Below are 15,789 nucleotides of genomic sequence, written 5' to 3'. Positions count from 1 at the left end.
GGGGATGTTCTTCCACCCTAAGCTGCTATGCACACGTCTTTCAGACATGCCTGGCCCTCTCCGAAGATCAGAGCGATCTCCCCATAGCCAAGGGAGTACCTCTGCGTGCTTAGCTGGTGGGAACTGGTGCTGAATGTCCCAGCTTTGAGCCCCACTGATGACCCACAACGATGGCTCCTTTTTCACACCCAGACCCAACAGTTTAGGAAGTCAGTCCAGGGCTTCCAATGGTGTTTTGATGCTCTTTCCTGACTCTTAATATCCTGCTTTCCGGCCTGAGGGTGGCCTCTGATGTTTCTGGCTGTCTGCAGACGCAGGAGCATGACCTTGGGGTTAGTTTCACTAGGTTTGTGTTTGGAGGGTTTCCTGCATAGTCATTAGGGGATAGGAACTTTCATTTTAAATAAAAGCTTAGATCTGCGCCTAGGAAGGTGTACTGTGTCTGCCCCGAGGAATCGCTCTGATCCAATTCTCGGTGCCCATCAATTAGCATAACTGCGCTGGTGCTACACCCTACGTGTAGATGAGCAGGTGCCAGGTTAGCAAACTACAGCAATAGGGCAGTTTACACCAGTTCCTGGCCACTAATGAGAGCTGTTCCTGCCACAAGGGATGAAATCCCTTCTACAGGAAGGGATGAAAAACCCCCAGCTCTCCAGAGAAACGTCACTTCTCGCTGTTGCTCAAGGTTTCTGTCAAGTTCTGGGCTAACTCCCGGAAGCGTCCCCTGCCATCGCAGCCTGTTTCTCCTTTTCTGCCATCACTGTTGCAATGGCTTAGGGTGCCCTCCAGATGGGCAGGCCCAGCAAGAGGCTTACAGGAGCAGCTTTGTTTGAGAGTGGAGCACGTGTGTGTTGTGCTGCCCTGCCCGGGGCACCCCGGTGCTGTGAGTGGGGAGGGTGTCGGATGAATCTGAACACTGCTGTCTGGGGGCATAGGCTGCCGGAGAGTATGCCATTCCACTGTTCGCCAGCACACAGGGGTGAGTCAAGTGGCTGTGAAGGAACCCAGCAGTCTGGGTTTTGGTAGGGGTGGCTTTGCAGAGCAGATGGGTTTGTCAGGACCTGGACAAAATGGTCTGAAAAAGATTTTTAGGGTAGATTGCATTTTGGTACAGTCAGCCCTGAAAGTGACTTTAGAAACAGATAATGTTGCATGACAAACCTGCTAAATCCTGATATTCCCAACCTTCTGTGTGTGCAGGAGGCATTGAGTTTTCGAATTGGTTCAGGAAACCTCATATAATTTCGCACTTCTGTGTAGCCCCCTTCCACTAAAGCTTTGAAAGGACATTGCAAAGAGTAAGGGATTCTTCTAGTATGCATGCGGGCCAAATAGTAATTAAATAGGCTCCATTTTTAATGGTTGGGTATACTGAGGCACGGTGCAGTTACCTGACTTTGCCCAAGGTCACGTACAGACCTGCTGGCACCGTTGATGATAGAACCCTGGCAGTTGAAGATGGTAAAGTTCACACTGGACAAAAGATTTACGTCTTTCACTGGAAGGGTTAGCCGCTGGAACGGCTTAACAAGCGGTGTAACAAATGCTCTCTCTTGGACTCTTTAAATGAAGTTATGCTCTAGTTCAACCTTGACTTACACAGTTTTTACTGCAGGAATCGCTGGGGGAAATTCTGCACTCTGTGTGGTCTGAGAGGTCAGAGTAGCTCATAATGGTCCCTTCAAGCTTTAAAATCTATTTATATGTGAAACCCAGGAGTCCTGACTGTCCTGTGCACTAGCCACTACATCCTGCTCCGTCCACAAATTTGTTGATCTCAGCCATCCCCTTGCCTAGATCAGAGGCATCTTGTTTAGCCAGCGTTTCTGAAAATAAAGGAATTGTTGCAGTAATGCAATTCTACCTATATGTGTTGCTCGGTAGGGACAGCCTCTGGGATTCCTTGATCAGCTGGAGTTTTCTGTTAGCAGTGTCTGCTCAAAGCTTTAAGTTTCAGATCTGACTCCCTTTTAATAACCCAAACTCATGGCGTCTCTTGCTGCAATAGTCTTCATTGGTTCCTGTGTCTCCTTTGTCCCATCTACTCCTACACCATACAGGTTTTCTTTATACCTGCGAGTAAAGGCATGGCTTGTGTAACAGCGTGAAAGTGACCCATACTTGTCATCTTTGCGCACTTCAGTTGCTCGTTCAGAACGCTCCATGCTGCTCCGGTGCCATCCGGGTGGCCTGTCGAACTGTGTTAAAGGGAGATGAGCAGAATGGCCGTTTGACTCGATGACGCAGCAGCCATAAAGTGATGGAGCAAATCAGGCTTCGTGTAGGGCGCCGAGCATTCTTTCTGGCCATCGGGACTAAAGTCAGGTTTAACATCTGATATGTGTGTGTAACTCTAGACTAGAGTGAAGCTCCTCATGTAGTAATTATATAGCATACAGGGAGGGGGGCATTTTTAACATGCGCCTTTGGGTGCTACAATACTAGATGTTAATAAAATCATTCTTTATCAGGCTTTGTTCTTCATTGGCAGAGGGTTTGACTCCTTGAATTACTAGGTTTCTTCCTTAAGCTTCTGTGATCCTAAAATCTTGATAAGATAGAAGATCCTCTGACTCATTTCCCCTCCCCCCCCCCCCCTCTCTCTCTCTCTGAGACCTACAGCAACACTCATTTCTATTGCTTTTGTTTGAATTCCCCAAATGCCACTGTAGTTACTATGGGCTTCTGCCACAAAAGGACTTCACGTTCCCAAGTGCCACTTCGATTCCTAGGCCACAGGGTGAGACAGTACTTCTGACCAGGTCTAAATAAGAGCCTTTTTGCTGCACCTCTTGAGGGTTGTTTTGTGCACTGACTTGTCAGGTGTTTGATCTTGTTTACATTGAGCTGCTCAGACCATCTCTCCAAGAGAGTGGTGGCCTGTAAAAGATCTCATGTTTGTATTGTGAGGGCTGGAAGTACTGGTTCACATCTGTGGGTGAGCTCTGGTATTTATAATTTTTAAAAGGAGATCCTTACACATCAAGGAAAGTAAGTCTTGCCTTGGGTGTGAGGTTGTCAGCGTCAGACTGCCAAGCCCCTTTCTAGAAACCCTGCATGAGGAACCTTGAATCTGCACAGCAAACCCCAAAAAAGGAAGAACTGGCAGCTTTTTGTCTTGCTTAGGAAATGGAGATGGTGACAGAGATGAGGGTGTCAGAGAAGGCTTAAGCAGCTTGTCACTTCAGATCTAGCAGCCAGTCGATAAACAGGAAGTTGGAGCTCAATCAAAAGCAAATCTTCCGTCTGAGAAGCTGAAGACACCCTGGCAAGGCTTCTGCACCAGCTCTAAGTTGCTTTCACAAAGGGAGGGCTCTTCCCAGGCATCAACTTTTTTGAATCATAAGGCAGGCAAAATACATAAGGGTAAGCCCATTTACCTTCTATAAATTCATCCATAATGTAACTTTCAAGAGAAACCATAGGTTTGGGCTCTCCCTCTCCCGTTGTAGATAAATTAAACACCATGTGGCTCAGCTTGGGGACCTTACTAAGCACGTCTGCAGTTAAGATCTCCACAACCTTTTTGCAAGAACCATTTTTTGTGAGGGTGTCCCTGGCCTTAATTTCTCTCCTTTACCCTGACTGCTGCACTCCACCCCAGAGACAGCTGCATTTTATTATTGCTGTTTTATGTATGGCTTCAAACCTTTTAAATTGCAACTACAGTAGCCACCGGGTGCTTCAGGCGCCTACTGCCTGAATTAAAACTTGCAACGTGAGCATAAACAAAGGACTATCCATAAATATATCCACTGCCCCCTATCCTCCTTAACACAGACAGCAGTGTGTGTGTGTGAGAGGGTGTACAGCGTGTCAGAAATGCTAATAAATCTGGGCTCCACCGGACCATGATAGGTAGTTCCCAAATCAAAAACCGTTCTCTTTCACAGGTGCTGGAGCTGGGGGTGCTGCTGCACCCCTTGGCTTGAAGTGGTTTCCATCATATGCAGGGTTTACAGTTTGGTTCGATGGCTCTCAGCACCCCCACTATACAAATTGTTCCAGCTCCCCTGCTCTAGTTTATGTTGAGGTTGGTCCAGCTTGAGAGCCTTTGCTGATTTCAGCAGTGGCTGAGTGTTTGAAGGGTGCTGTATAAACTGCTCTAAGAGGCCCCCCGGCACTTCTTGGCTTAGGCGTGCGGCTGTTAAGGAGCTTCAAGGATGCTCTTCATGTAGACTTGGAAAGATTAGATTTTAATTGGAAACATTGACCTCCCTGTGCACACACAATCCGACACACACCCATTTCCATCGATTAATAATCGACATTTACAGATAGGCCGAGGAAGGAAAATGCTGCTTGAGAACTTAGCTGCATTTGATTTGAGGATATGTACTTTCTACGTTTTGATGTGGTGTTGACTATCTGTGCTTCAATGGTTCTATAAAGCTTTAACTTTTTGAATCTCGGTGACTACTGTCATTCAATCTGTGAAAATTTAAATCCATGCAAATCTTAAAAGCCTGAAACCCATAATTTTGCACAACAGTGAGAATTTAAATCAGGGGGGAAAAGCTTAAAAATAAATATTATGTGTTAAAAATGACGATAACATAGAAATCGAATTCTGCCAAGCCTATCTATGGGTATATTAAGACAAGTAGCCTGCTAAGGGGTGTAAATGGATAGAGGGAAATTCCCCGGCTGATGCAAATTGTCATTGCTGCATTGGTTAGTTCAAGGTAAAAACCTCTAAGTTCCCCAGTATTTTTATAAAGTATTGAGGGCCAACAGGCTTGTTATCTCCGTAGAACAGAAACATCAGTCTGGTTGCTTCTTTGCAGCTGTTTGATGCGGCCAGTGCTTATCTCTGTAGCCTTTGGGTAACTCTGATCCTGAGGAGAAGCCCTGACAGGCATAATGCTGTGTGTGTTTTGAGATGGCAAAGGAGTCTAAGAGCCCTAAAGAAAAACACACACGCTGCCCATCTGTGTGTGACTCGGGTAACGTTTTTGCATGGGACAAGTAACTGTGTAACTTTTTCTTCCTCTGTGTGGTAATTACTTGGTGGTAACTTCCCCAACGGTTCCTAACTTTTGATGATGTTTCAGAATACACTAGTCACGTAGCCTCGGGTTTCGTTAACGGACCCCTCTGAGGAAGGGAGATGGGTGGGTGTAAGGGCTTCTTGGTGGAGCTCTCTGTAGCAGAAGGTAATTATTCCCGTAGCCTTGAGGCCCCAACCTAGATTTGGGTCCTGTAGTGCTAGGCTCTATATTGACTTTTAATAAGAGACAGTCCCTGCACCAAAGAGTGTGGGGTGTGAATTTTCATAAGTGCCTAAGGGAGTTAGGTGCCTAACTCTGTTAAATGCTTTAGAAAAAAAATCTCCCCTTTTAGAATTTAAATAGAGCAAATGGACAAAAGGTGGAAGAAAGCCAGTATTCTCGTTGTCTGAGGCCCACGGAGAGGAAGCGACTTGCCCAAGGTCACCCAACAAGTCTGGCGGAGATGGGAATTGAATCAAGATCCTGTCAGCACCAGGCCAGGGTCTTAATTACATGAACACTGTCCTTTCCTCTCAAAATAATCATAGAATATTAGGATTGGAAGAGACCTCAGGAGGTCAAGAGACTCCATCCTCAGGGAAGGTCAAATTGAGGTGGTACAAGGTGGCTGGAAACTTTCCCAGGCCAGACATCTTGTTGAAAGGTTGATCTTCAGCCATACTGCTGCGAATCTTCGTTATATGTATTTGCCTCAGCATCAGTCTGTGTGTCTCGGATGCAGCCTTGTCGCCTCTTCCCGACTCGCCTATCAGTCACCTATCCCTCCGTCCTTGCTGTCTTTGTAATAGCAATTGCTCTTGTCTGAGAGATGGATGGATCCCACCCCTCCCCCGCAGCAATGCCGTCTCTGCTCTGTTCCTCCCTTCTGAGCTCGCATAGAATAAGACATAATTTCCTCATTTACGGGTCTCCGAGGGATTTTTCGCCCATCCTGGTTTCAGTTTGGCCTACGGACGCTCATCCATTCTGTTCGGATATCTATGCCGTCCGGCCGGCCCCATTACTCATACCACCCTCTTGCTCTGTCTTGAATTTTTGCTCTTTCAAAGAGGGCATGAGGAGCTGGTCGCTGGTTCTCTACCCATGTTTCTGCTGAGCGTTCAGGGAGAACTGGGTGTAGAAGTGCATGGCAAGATCTGTCCTGTGAGTATGTTGTTTGTTTCTATAGCAGTAATTCTGTCCACTTAATATCTTACAATTTCATATCACTCTTCATTCAGAGGTCACAGAAATTCTGGTGTGAAGGTCAGTGTTATCCCTGTTTTACTGATGGGGGCAGGGGAGAGAGAGAAGGGGGAAAAGGTCCAAGTCAGTGGCCGTGCTGGGAATACATCCCTTATCTCTTCAGAGATCAATCTGTGGGCCATGGTCTTTGGCGAGCTGGCTGGGAAGGAGGCTGTTGAGATAGATGTCCAGGCTCCTCGCTGGACAGCCTGATGGCCTTTGAGAACGTCTGTGAGTGAGGAAGAGCCCAGCTGCCTCTACTAGACACCGTTATGTGATCCACAACGGGCGGGGAATTGGTCCACAAGAGAATCTCTCTGTTAGGATGCGGACTGCACTACGCACCATGATGCTTTTCTTCTGAGGATCTCTTTACGAGCACTGAACTTCTCCACGCTCGCATGAGGTAGAGAAGTGCTGTTCTTGACTTCTGCCATTGATAAATCAGGATTTTTCCCTTTGTAAGTTTCCATTGTTCACCTCCTTGGAGGTGAATAACATTGAGATTGGTTGGTTGTGAAGTTAATTAGTCAGATTACACAGATACATTTCTGCCTATCAAAATGAGCATGTACGTGGAACAAGTCTAAAAAGGGGAGAGGAATGATACAAGACCCAGAGACCACAACACGGATACTAAAACATTGAGAGGCAGTGTCGTCTAGTGGACAGCCCACTGGACTTGGAGTTAGGAGACTTGGTTCTATTCCCAGCTTTGCACTGATCTCTTGTGTGACCTTGGGCAAGTTGCTTCTCTGTCTGTGCCTCAGTTTCCCCTCCCATCCTTTGTCTATCTAAACGGTGTGCCGGATCTGGTTTCAGTTCCTGTCCCTGCCACAGATTTCCTGTGTGACCTTAATTTCTCTGTGCCTAAGTCTCCCCATCTGTAAACTGGAGACAATACTACTTTTCCCCAACTTTTAGACTGTAAAAGCTCTTCAGGGCAAGCACGGTCTTTGCTACGTGTGGGTATGTTAGCTAACACAATGGGACCCCAATCACAGCTGCGACTTGTAGGACTATGTCAGTGCTAATAGTAATAATTGTCCAGAGTTCATAATGTGGCAGTCTAAACATGGCTCATGTTTGCCTGACCAGTAACACACCTCTGGTCAATATTAATGTTTGTTAGTCTCCAATGAAAAAAAAAAGAGTATTTCCTTCTAATTTTTCTAAGTGAACATTGCCTGCCTCCCTCCAGGCCATTCACAGCTTAACCCAACTATTTCAGCCTTGCTGAGGTGGTTGTGAAACTCAGTAGCATAAGCTAGGAAATGAAAAGCCGAGTTAGTCTTTCTGTCGTTAGTTGCGTTCTTATTTTGCGTTTCTGTTCTCCTTTTTCAGGACAATGCACTGTGGACGGAGTTGTTAGCTGTAGCTTTGAATTTCCTGCCCTTTGTCTGCTTGTGTCTCACGCTCGCTGTTGCTGGGTTTAAATATAGGCTTTTGTGCTTGGGCCGCTGCTGGATTTAGAAGCATGGAGTTGGAATGTAGCTGCAGTTTTGGTCAGGATTGTGCCAGTGTGGGATGGGAGAGGGTATCCTAACTGTGGCCCAGGAGAACTGGGAGCAGGGATTTCTGACCCAGTCATTGGCTCCCGTGTGACTGCGGGCAAGTCACCTCATTGTGCCTTCATTTCCCCTTCTGTAAAATATCCACCTCCTTGCAGTGTGAAGCGAACTAGCTTATTTGTGTGAAGGGCTTTGAGGCCCTGGAGTGACTTCCCTGTGCAGTAGTGCTGTGAAATTCACTCCAGACCCTGCTACCACCATGTGGATCTGCCATCGATTTCAGTGTGATACTGAGCTAGAAGACCCTGTATCTTTAACTTAACACGTGGGCCCTTCTCTTCAAGACGAAGAGAAGGACTGAGCAATTTCCTTAGGAAACGAATAACAATAATACCTGGATCTCAGAGTGCTTCTCATCCGCAGAGTTCAAAGCACTTTACAAAGGAGGTCCAATAATAGTATTGCCATTGTACAGCTGAGGAAAGTGCGTGTGTGTTGTGTATAAAGTGGAGGATATTTTTGGCATGAAATCTCATATTTAAGTATCTATTACAGAAGTGTCTGATTTGTGCTGGGGTAGCACCTACAGGTCTCAAACAGGGATCAGGGTCCCCTTGTACTAGACACTTCACAAACACGTAATGAAGAAATGTGCCCTGAAAAGCTTACATCTTTCAAAGTAATGCAGTGATTTCTAATTATTTGTTAAGTAATTGAAGTGAGAGTTTAAGTAAAAAATTGTACAAGCACCCAAGTGAGTTAGGAGCCTATGTTTTCCAAAGTGCCTAAAGCTCTTGGGTGTCTTGGAAAACATCTCATTTTAGTTATGCTTCATAGCTCCCAATAAATAAATAAAAACTGACATTTTCATGTGGGGACACTTCAGAGGTAAAAAAATGAATGACTTTTTTTTTGGCAAGTGTCTGTCTCCACATCTAAACCCATGCAATTGCAATAAATAAATAAATCATTGGACCTCAATGTAAAAAATCAACTTTGGTGGCAAGGCCATTCTGCATTTGAAAGTTTATAATATGTAGGTTTTTTTTTTTTTTTTTAAGGGCAGTGAAATCAGGCTGAAAACACAACTGGTTTGTTTTTTTCCAAGTGTATACAGGGGAAACAGGCAGTTCTTTGTGTGTGAAATGGTGTTGTTCCCTTGCAACTGAAACGAAAGGCAGGACCCAAAATGTTCAGGTGGTCGAGTGTTTCATGTGAAATAGTCACAACAGCTCGACTGAGGCCCCAGCTGATCAAAGACAGTGTTACTTTCCACTGGGGAATTCAAACAAGCTTCTCCTTAGAAGCAGATTCAAATATGATGGCTGGGGATATTTGGTGTTGATACATGGGGGGGAAAAATGCATGTCACCTCGGGCTGCTGGTGATTGGTCAAAGGAGAGTCTTGTGTTCAGGCCAACTGTCTTTGTATTTGTTTATTTATCATTTTCCCTACTGGGTTCAACCAAAACACCTCTCCTGATCCAGTGGAGTCGAAAAGCATGTTCCAAATTTTCTTCCTATCTGTAGAATCCAAGGTTGCCTGGCCTCTAGTCTCCCTTTAGAAACACCACTGAACTGGATGGAGGTTTCTGTGTCTGTTGCAGCCATTCTCAAAACAACAGAGGGTATCCTAAGTTGCATCCTGATAAGGAGTGGTAGGATGGAGGGGAACCTTGCTGTGAGCAGGGGTGGGTGAGAACTGACCCAAACTGGAATCTGATCTGAATGATAAATAGTTCTCCTTCCCGCCACCCCCGTCCTATTTGCACCTGTGGGAATCCAGGGAGTGGAAGTGTCAACATACCTTCAGAGGTGCCCCTGGCATTTCCAGCTCAGAAAGTAACTGGCAGCTCCGGGTAACTGATCAGAGCCTGTTAGATTTAAGAGATGTCCCTCCGAACCTTTGGATGTGTGAGTTAAACATGATTATCATTATTAATGCAATAGCACCTAGGAGCGCTCTGGTCATGAACCAGGACCCCGTTCTGCTAGGCACTGTACAAACACAGCACAATAAAATGGTCATTGCCCTAACCTTTGACAATTATCCATCGGTAGAAGGTGGGAGATCAGGACTCCTGGGTTCTATTTCTGCCTCTGCCAAATGGCTCGCTGTGCGACCTGCAGCAAGTCAGTGAGTGTTTGTTTTTATGATCACACCTAAAGTTCCCAACGCTCCAGGTGCTGTACATAAAGTAAGAACAGCCCGGAAGTGCTTAGAACCTGAATAGATGAAAGAGAGAGAGGATAATTATCCTCATTCACAGATGAGAAACTGAGGCACAGAGTAAGTGAATTGCTTGTAAGTGGGGAGTTTGCAGTAGAGCTGGGACTTGAAACCAGAACACTAGAGTCCAAGTGCAAGTGTCGTCTTCTCCTCATCTGTAAAACGGGTATAATATCTGCCTCACGGGCTCAATACCTTCCTATCTGAAAAGGGCTTGGGTGGAAGGGTACAATAGAAATACAAAGTATTCTATTAATTGTGTCTCCCTGGGTCGGCTTAGTATGGTGCACTTGCAGTGATTCTCTTTACTTTCCCCTCACCTGACTTTTTTCATATTTCCGCATCATTTGAATTGGAACTTTCTATTTTGCCGTCTGCACCATGGACTGATGTAGCTGACAGATGGATCCAAAGCTTTGAAGTCAGTGGAAAAACTCCCGCTGAGTCGAGTGGGCTTTGGATCCGGCCCAATCTGCACATATTAAGATGGAAATGATGCAGTGATTAATGCAAATTTCTCTTGTATTTTTCTCCCCCCCCCCCCCCTACAATTCAGATCTCTGCTCCTAATGAAAGAAGATTGTGAGGATGGATTACTGCAGCCAGTCATCCCTAGTCCCCTGTGGAAAAGACAAATACATTTCAAAGTAAGATTACAACCAGAGCTTAACACAGAAATATTTTTGGTATTATGATTTATTTATGAAAGGCCCTGGTGACTGGTGGAGGAGGGGCAGATGCAGACACACAAAGAACTTAAAACTGTGGACAGAGGTGGAAGGGGAGGTGATCTCTCTAGCAATTGATGATGCAAAGCATGGAAAAATCCACAGAGGAGCCTTGGGTTGAATAGTAACATTCCATGGCTGAGAAATCATTGAATGGGTTGCAGCCAAGGAGATGAAGATGGAAAGATGCTGGTTATTACCCAGCCCCCTAAGTAGGAATAAGCTATAATAACAGATCAGTAGAATTACGTTGGTAAGAAGAAAAAGAAAAAAAATCACACCCCTAACTGAAATAGTTACCCTGGAACAAAAGTTGCGTAGACCAGGCCCAAATCTCTGCATGTGCCTTAGATTGAGGTGCCCCCAAATCACTGGACAAGTGTTTTGGGAAATTTTTGGCTGTAGTCTGTCTGTCTGCTTCAGTTTCCCCATCTGTAAAATAGGAATGGTGATAATTATGTATATTTATAAAAACATTGCTCGAGCATGCAGGGGTGTAATCAGAAAGGCCAAGGCACAATTGGAGTTGCAGCTAGCAAGGGATGCAAAGGGTAACAAGAAGGGTTTCTACAGGTATGTTAGCAACAAGAAGGTGGTCAGGGAAAGTGTGGGATCCTTACTGAATGGGGGGAGGCAACCTAGTGACAGATGAGAGCGAGGGGGTAGTGAAGCACTGGAATTGGGTTACCTAGGGAGGTGGTGAAATCTCCTTCCTTAGAGGTTTTAAGGCCCAGCTTGACAAAGCCCTGGCTGGGATGATTTAGTTGGCATTGGTCCTGCTTTGAGCAGGGGGTTGGACGAGATGACCTCCTGAGGTCTCTTCCAACCCTAATCTGCTACGATTCTAACTCCCCCACCTTTGCAGAGTTTGACACCTCCAAATTGGAAGTGTTGTGCAAATGCTAGGTGTCCGTCCTATGGTATTTTAATAGAAACGTTACCTAGGTGATACCTAATAGTCCAGTGATTGGGCAATTTGTGAGATGCCTGGTTGGATGGATCAGACATTTAGTGACCTTTGCATGGGAACAATGTTATTCCCATACTGAAAAAAAAAACGCCTCTAGAGGTCAGGAAAATACTGCACCTGCCGCACTCCGGGCCAAACCGGCCAATGTGCTTTGGCTGCTTTGCATTGTTAGAGTAGTGCCAAGCAGCCAAAGCTACCCGGAGGATCAGGCCCGAGGGCCCTAATTCTTAAACATATTTATGTTCCTAACCTCCATCGAAATCAATGGGACCTAGGTGCCTAAACACCTTCGAGGATCTGGACCTGTGTACCTATGCTAGGTCTCTCTTTTCCCTCCCCTCCTCCATTCAGTATCTACACCTGTGGTGCTGTTTAAACTGTAAGATGGGGGGCTGGTGCAGTGAATAGACATCAGAAATGTGTTGTGATGGGGGCTGTTTTATTATTTTGACAATAAATGCGGTACCAAGTCAAATGACTGTGTGTTCCCTAAGCTGCTTGTCTTGCAGCCTTGAAGTCTGCTTCATCAAGGTCGGTCTGTCTGAGTTTTTTGTTGCAGTGGGTTTTTTGATCATTGGAAGAAAGGCCTCTTGCGAAGCCCAGACAGCATTCCTTCAGGGCAGTGTTGGCTGGCAGAACACAGTCGTTGTGGCTGCGCACTCCTTACTCTTGACCGGAAGATGCAATAAACAAGCATTGATGGCCCCCATATTTGGTGCGAGTGCTTAGAGTGGGGCAAAATCATTGCCCATCTCTAGGGCCGATACGTTGATGCACCCTGCAGATTGTTTTTTGAAGGGCTTATGGAAACAAAATGGGAAGTGATCACTGGACCTCTAGGATGTGGTTCCGGTTCTCTGGGTATCGGTTTTTCCGCATTTCCAGATGTGCAGCTGGCAGCACAGAGTGGCACAGAGTACTCCTTGTCCCATGTGGTTAAGATCCTGGACTAGGACTCAGAAGTTCTGGACTTTATTCTTGGCTTTATCAAAGACTGTCTTGGTCAAATCAGTTAACTGCTCAGGGCCGCACTTTGCCTTCTATGTGGATAATACTCCCTGCCCCAGTCGTGTCTGTTTAGAGCAGGGACAGTCTCTGACTCTGTGCGGGGTGGGTGGGTGAGTGAGAGAGAATCTAGGTGCTGCAATAATGCATATACTAAATGGTCACCAGCTCCAGATTCCAGCTTACTGCTCAGTAACTGCCTGGGAAGAATCCCTACTGGAAAGCATGGGCCGCCTGGCACTCGTTGGTAACAAGGACGGTGCTCTGTTAAGGTCCATCAAGACAGGCTGAGGTACAGGAGAGGAGAAGGAAAGGAGGTGTATGTGTACAGGGGTAAGGGTGGGGAGTCCTGTTTATGTCAGCCTGTCCTCGCTGCCAGCCCCATATCTGGAGTAGTAGGAGCTACACAGAAGCCTGATGCACCCCTAGGGAGCAGTGAGTTCCCCTCTCCAGATGGCAGCTGTTGTGCGCCACGTCACGAAGGTTGGGAAGAGGGTCTCTGTTTCCACCTCGGCATGCTTTTGTGCTTTTCCCCAACACGCCCCTTTTCCGTGCAGTGTGAGTGGAAGCTGAGGCAGGGAATGACCAAGGTCTGGTCTCGTAGCCCTCAGTTGTTGAATGCAAGCTCTGGATATGGCTGGATTAAGCTATCAGTGCTACGGACCCACACCCAGGGCCTCGTCTCCCACAGTCAGGAGATCCCGTGGGAATCTCCACTTTCATATCTAAGAGAAAATGTTTTTCCATCCCTTGCCATTGTAAAGAAAAGCTTGAAGGAGCGACGCGAGCGTAACCACTGCAGTGACTCCTGCCAGAGCCTGCAGACAGTCTCCTGGGCAGATCCCAGGGCTGTACAAGTGGGGTAGCCTGAGCCTGGCCAAAGAGAAGCAGTGCTAAGTCCCTCAGCAGGGCATCAGATGGCTCTGCCGTGGGGAGCCTGCTCCTGCCGTCCCATGTAGATGCAGGGCTGCGGGGTCGTGAGGCATCGTGCCTATAACCCGTTTGCCTTAATCCAGCCCTGGCTCTGGAAAGTCATTCCTGACTCCATCAAACCTGCTTCAGGTCAGCCCCTTCAGGTTACCATTTCAGGCGCTCTGATACCACAGGGCCTGGTGCAGCATAAGAACCCGAGTTTCTCAGGCTTTGGTTCTTTCCTCGTCTCAGTGCAACTCCTTGCCTGCATTAATGTTGTTTATCTTCCAGAAACGAACTGCTGTTGCACTTGAAGACCTACAACTTGTATTATGAAGGTCAGAATTTGCAGCTTCGGTACAGAGAGGTGAGAAATCAATGAGTAAATATCGAGCAGGCTGGTCTTGTGACTTAGATGGAGGAGGCTGCGTGGAAAAACGAGACCGTCTGGGTCAATGCCCACCTTGGAGGTCAAAAAGTGACTGCTGGCAAAGCAAGCTGATTGCTGGTTATTATTGCAAGGAGGAGCTCTACAGCTGTGGGGTCTTGAGTTCCTATTTTACGGAGGGAGACATAAAGATCCAATGTATCTCACTAACTATATTGGTGTCGTTAAAGAGACACAACTACCTTTACTGTGTGCAGCCGTATCTCCGTAAAGGTGCTTTCTACCAGTATACTTATTTCCATATGGGAAAGGGAATAAGCTATACCAGTACAAAGTCTTTTTATACTGGTGTAACTGCCTCCGTTCTAGGGCTTTTACCAGTATAACTACATTGGCTGAAAAAAATCATGCCCCTAAGCAAAATATTACTCCTAAAACTTAAGCGTAGACTAGGCCTGGAGTCGGGACTCCTGGTTCTGTTTCCAACATTGCCCAATGGCATGATGTCACACACTGAGTAAATCCAACACCATTTGGCTTTCCATTTCCCTGTCCATACCGTGGAGATGATATGGCCCGTCTCTCACATTGTGAGGCTTTGTTAGTGACAATCAAGTGTTTGGAGAGCCTGGTGGGGGGTAAGGGCAGGCTGACAGGACAGGACGGCAGGGCTGAGGAGGAGAGGGCTCTGGCCAAGGCAGCGCTCTGAGATGTTGATGTGTGTCTTTGTGTTTGCTGCCCAGGAGGAAGGCGAGTTCATCGTCGAGGGTTTGCTGAACATCTCCTGGGGCTTGCGCAGGCCCATCCGGCTGCAGATGCAGGATGACAACCAGCGGATCCGGCCTCCTCCTTCCTCCTCTTCTTGGCACTCTGGCTGCAACCTGGGCGCTCAGGGGTCAGTAGATGGTCCGCTCTGCTTAGGGAGGAAGTTGTTAGAACTCCCGGGCATGGATTCATTGTCTTGGTAGAGACATCCCTGGGTGTCTGCTGGACCGCACACATGCAACACCGGGACCCAACATGCAGCTCCAGAAACAGGCCGATGAGGTTCTCCTCCCTACTGAGGTTGAATTAGGGCTTATTGCCAGTGTCATCTGCAGTCACTGGGGGAGAGTGTTGAAATGCCTGACCTGGAGAATTGAGTGATGTGTGTGTTATTACTTGTATTGCAGTAGCGCCTAGAGGCCACAACCAGGAGCACAGCCCCAGTATGGTAGGTGCTGTACAAATATGTAGGAAGACACGCTCTGCCCTGAAGAGCTTACATGCTAAATAGGGTGGGAGGGGAAACTGAGGCACTGGGCGATGAAGTGACTTTCTCAAGGTCACACAATGGGTTAGTGGCAGAGCCGGGAACAGATCCCAGGTTTCCAAAGTCCTATTCCGGTGCCATCTCTACTAGGCCACACTGCCACCCTACTGGTTGCCTTCAGATTACAACTGTGTGCTAAGCTCTTCCCATCTGAGCTGGTCAACGCTACGGTGATGGTTTGTACAGCCCTATGGGGGAGATTGGGGAACTTCTGTAGCCCTGCTGCTGCTGAGGAGAATCTAGCCAGTTGGCTCATTGCTGAATAGACCAGCGCTACTGGTGTAGGCAGTTGCTGGTGCTCAAAGCCCTCAGTACATCTAAGGTGAGCTTTTCACATCTCCTGCCATCTTGCCCGAGAGGCTTTCTTTTGCCTCGCCTAATAAAGCTGCTGTCTGCAGCCACTAAGTCCTTACTCCTGTGATGGGCAGGTCCTGCTACTGGGCTTAGGGCTCTACCAGTGCAGTCTGCTTATTTCAGAGAACCAGTTGGATGGT

At 47.0% G+C, this 15,789-nt stretch overlaps 1 protein-coding gene across 1 annotated transcript in view; it reads left to right on the top strand.

The window, feature by feature from the left end:
- The window catches only part of RASSF2 (Ras association domain family member 2), a 38,189-nt gene that overhangs the window by 3,095 nt on the left and 19,305 nt on the right, over nucleotides 1–15,789 (top strand). The window contains exons 2-4 of the mRNA XM_065398907.1: nucleotides 10,537–10,627; nucleotides 13,887–13,962; nucleotides 14,727–14,878. Of these exons, the coding sequence (XP_065254979.1) occupies nucleotides 10,569–10,627; nucleotides 13,887–13,962; nucleotides 14,727–14,878 (287 nt within the window). The 5' untranslated portion in view covers nucleotides 10,537–10,568. The remainder of the gene's footprint in view (nucleotides 1–10,536; nucleotides 10,628–13,886; nucleotides 13,963–14,726; nucleotides 14,879–15,789) is intronic.

Source organism: Emys orbicularis, chromosome 2, assembly GCF_028017835.1.
Source record: "Emys orbicularis isolate rEmyOrb1 chromosome 2, rEmyOrb1.hap1, whole genome shotgun sequence".
NCBI lineage: Eukaryota > Metazoa > Chordata > Testudines > Emydidae > Emys > Emys orbicularis.
The sequence above is the reverse complement of the archived record's forward strand: the minus strand, read 5'-3'. Positions and strand labels throughout refer to the sequence as shown.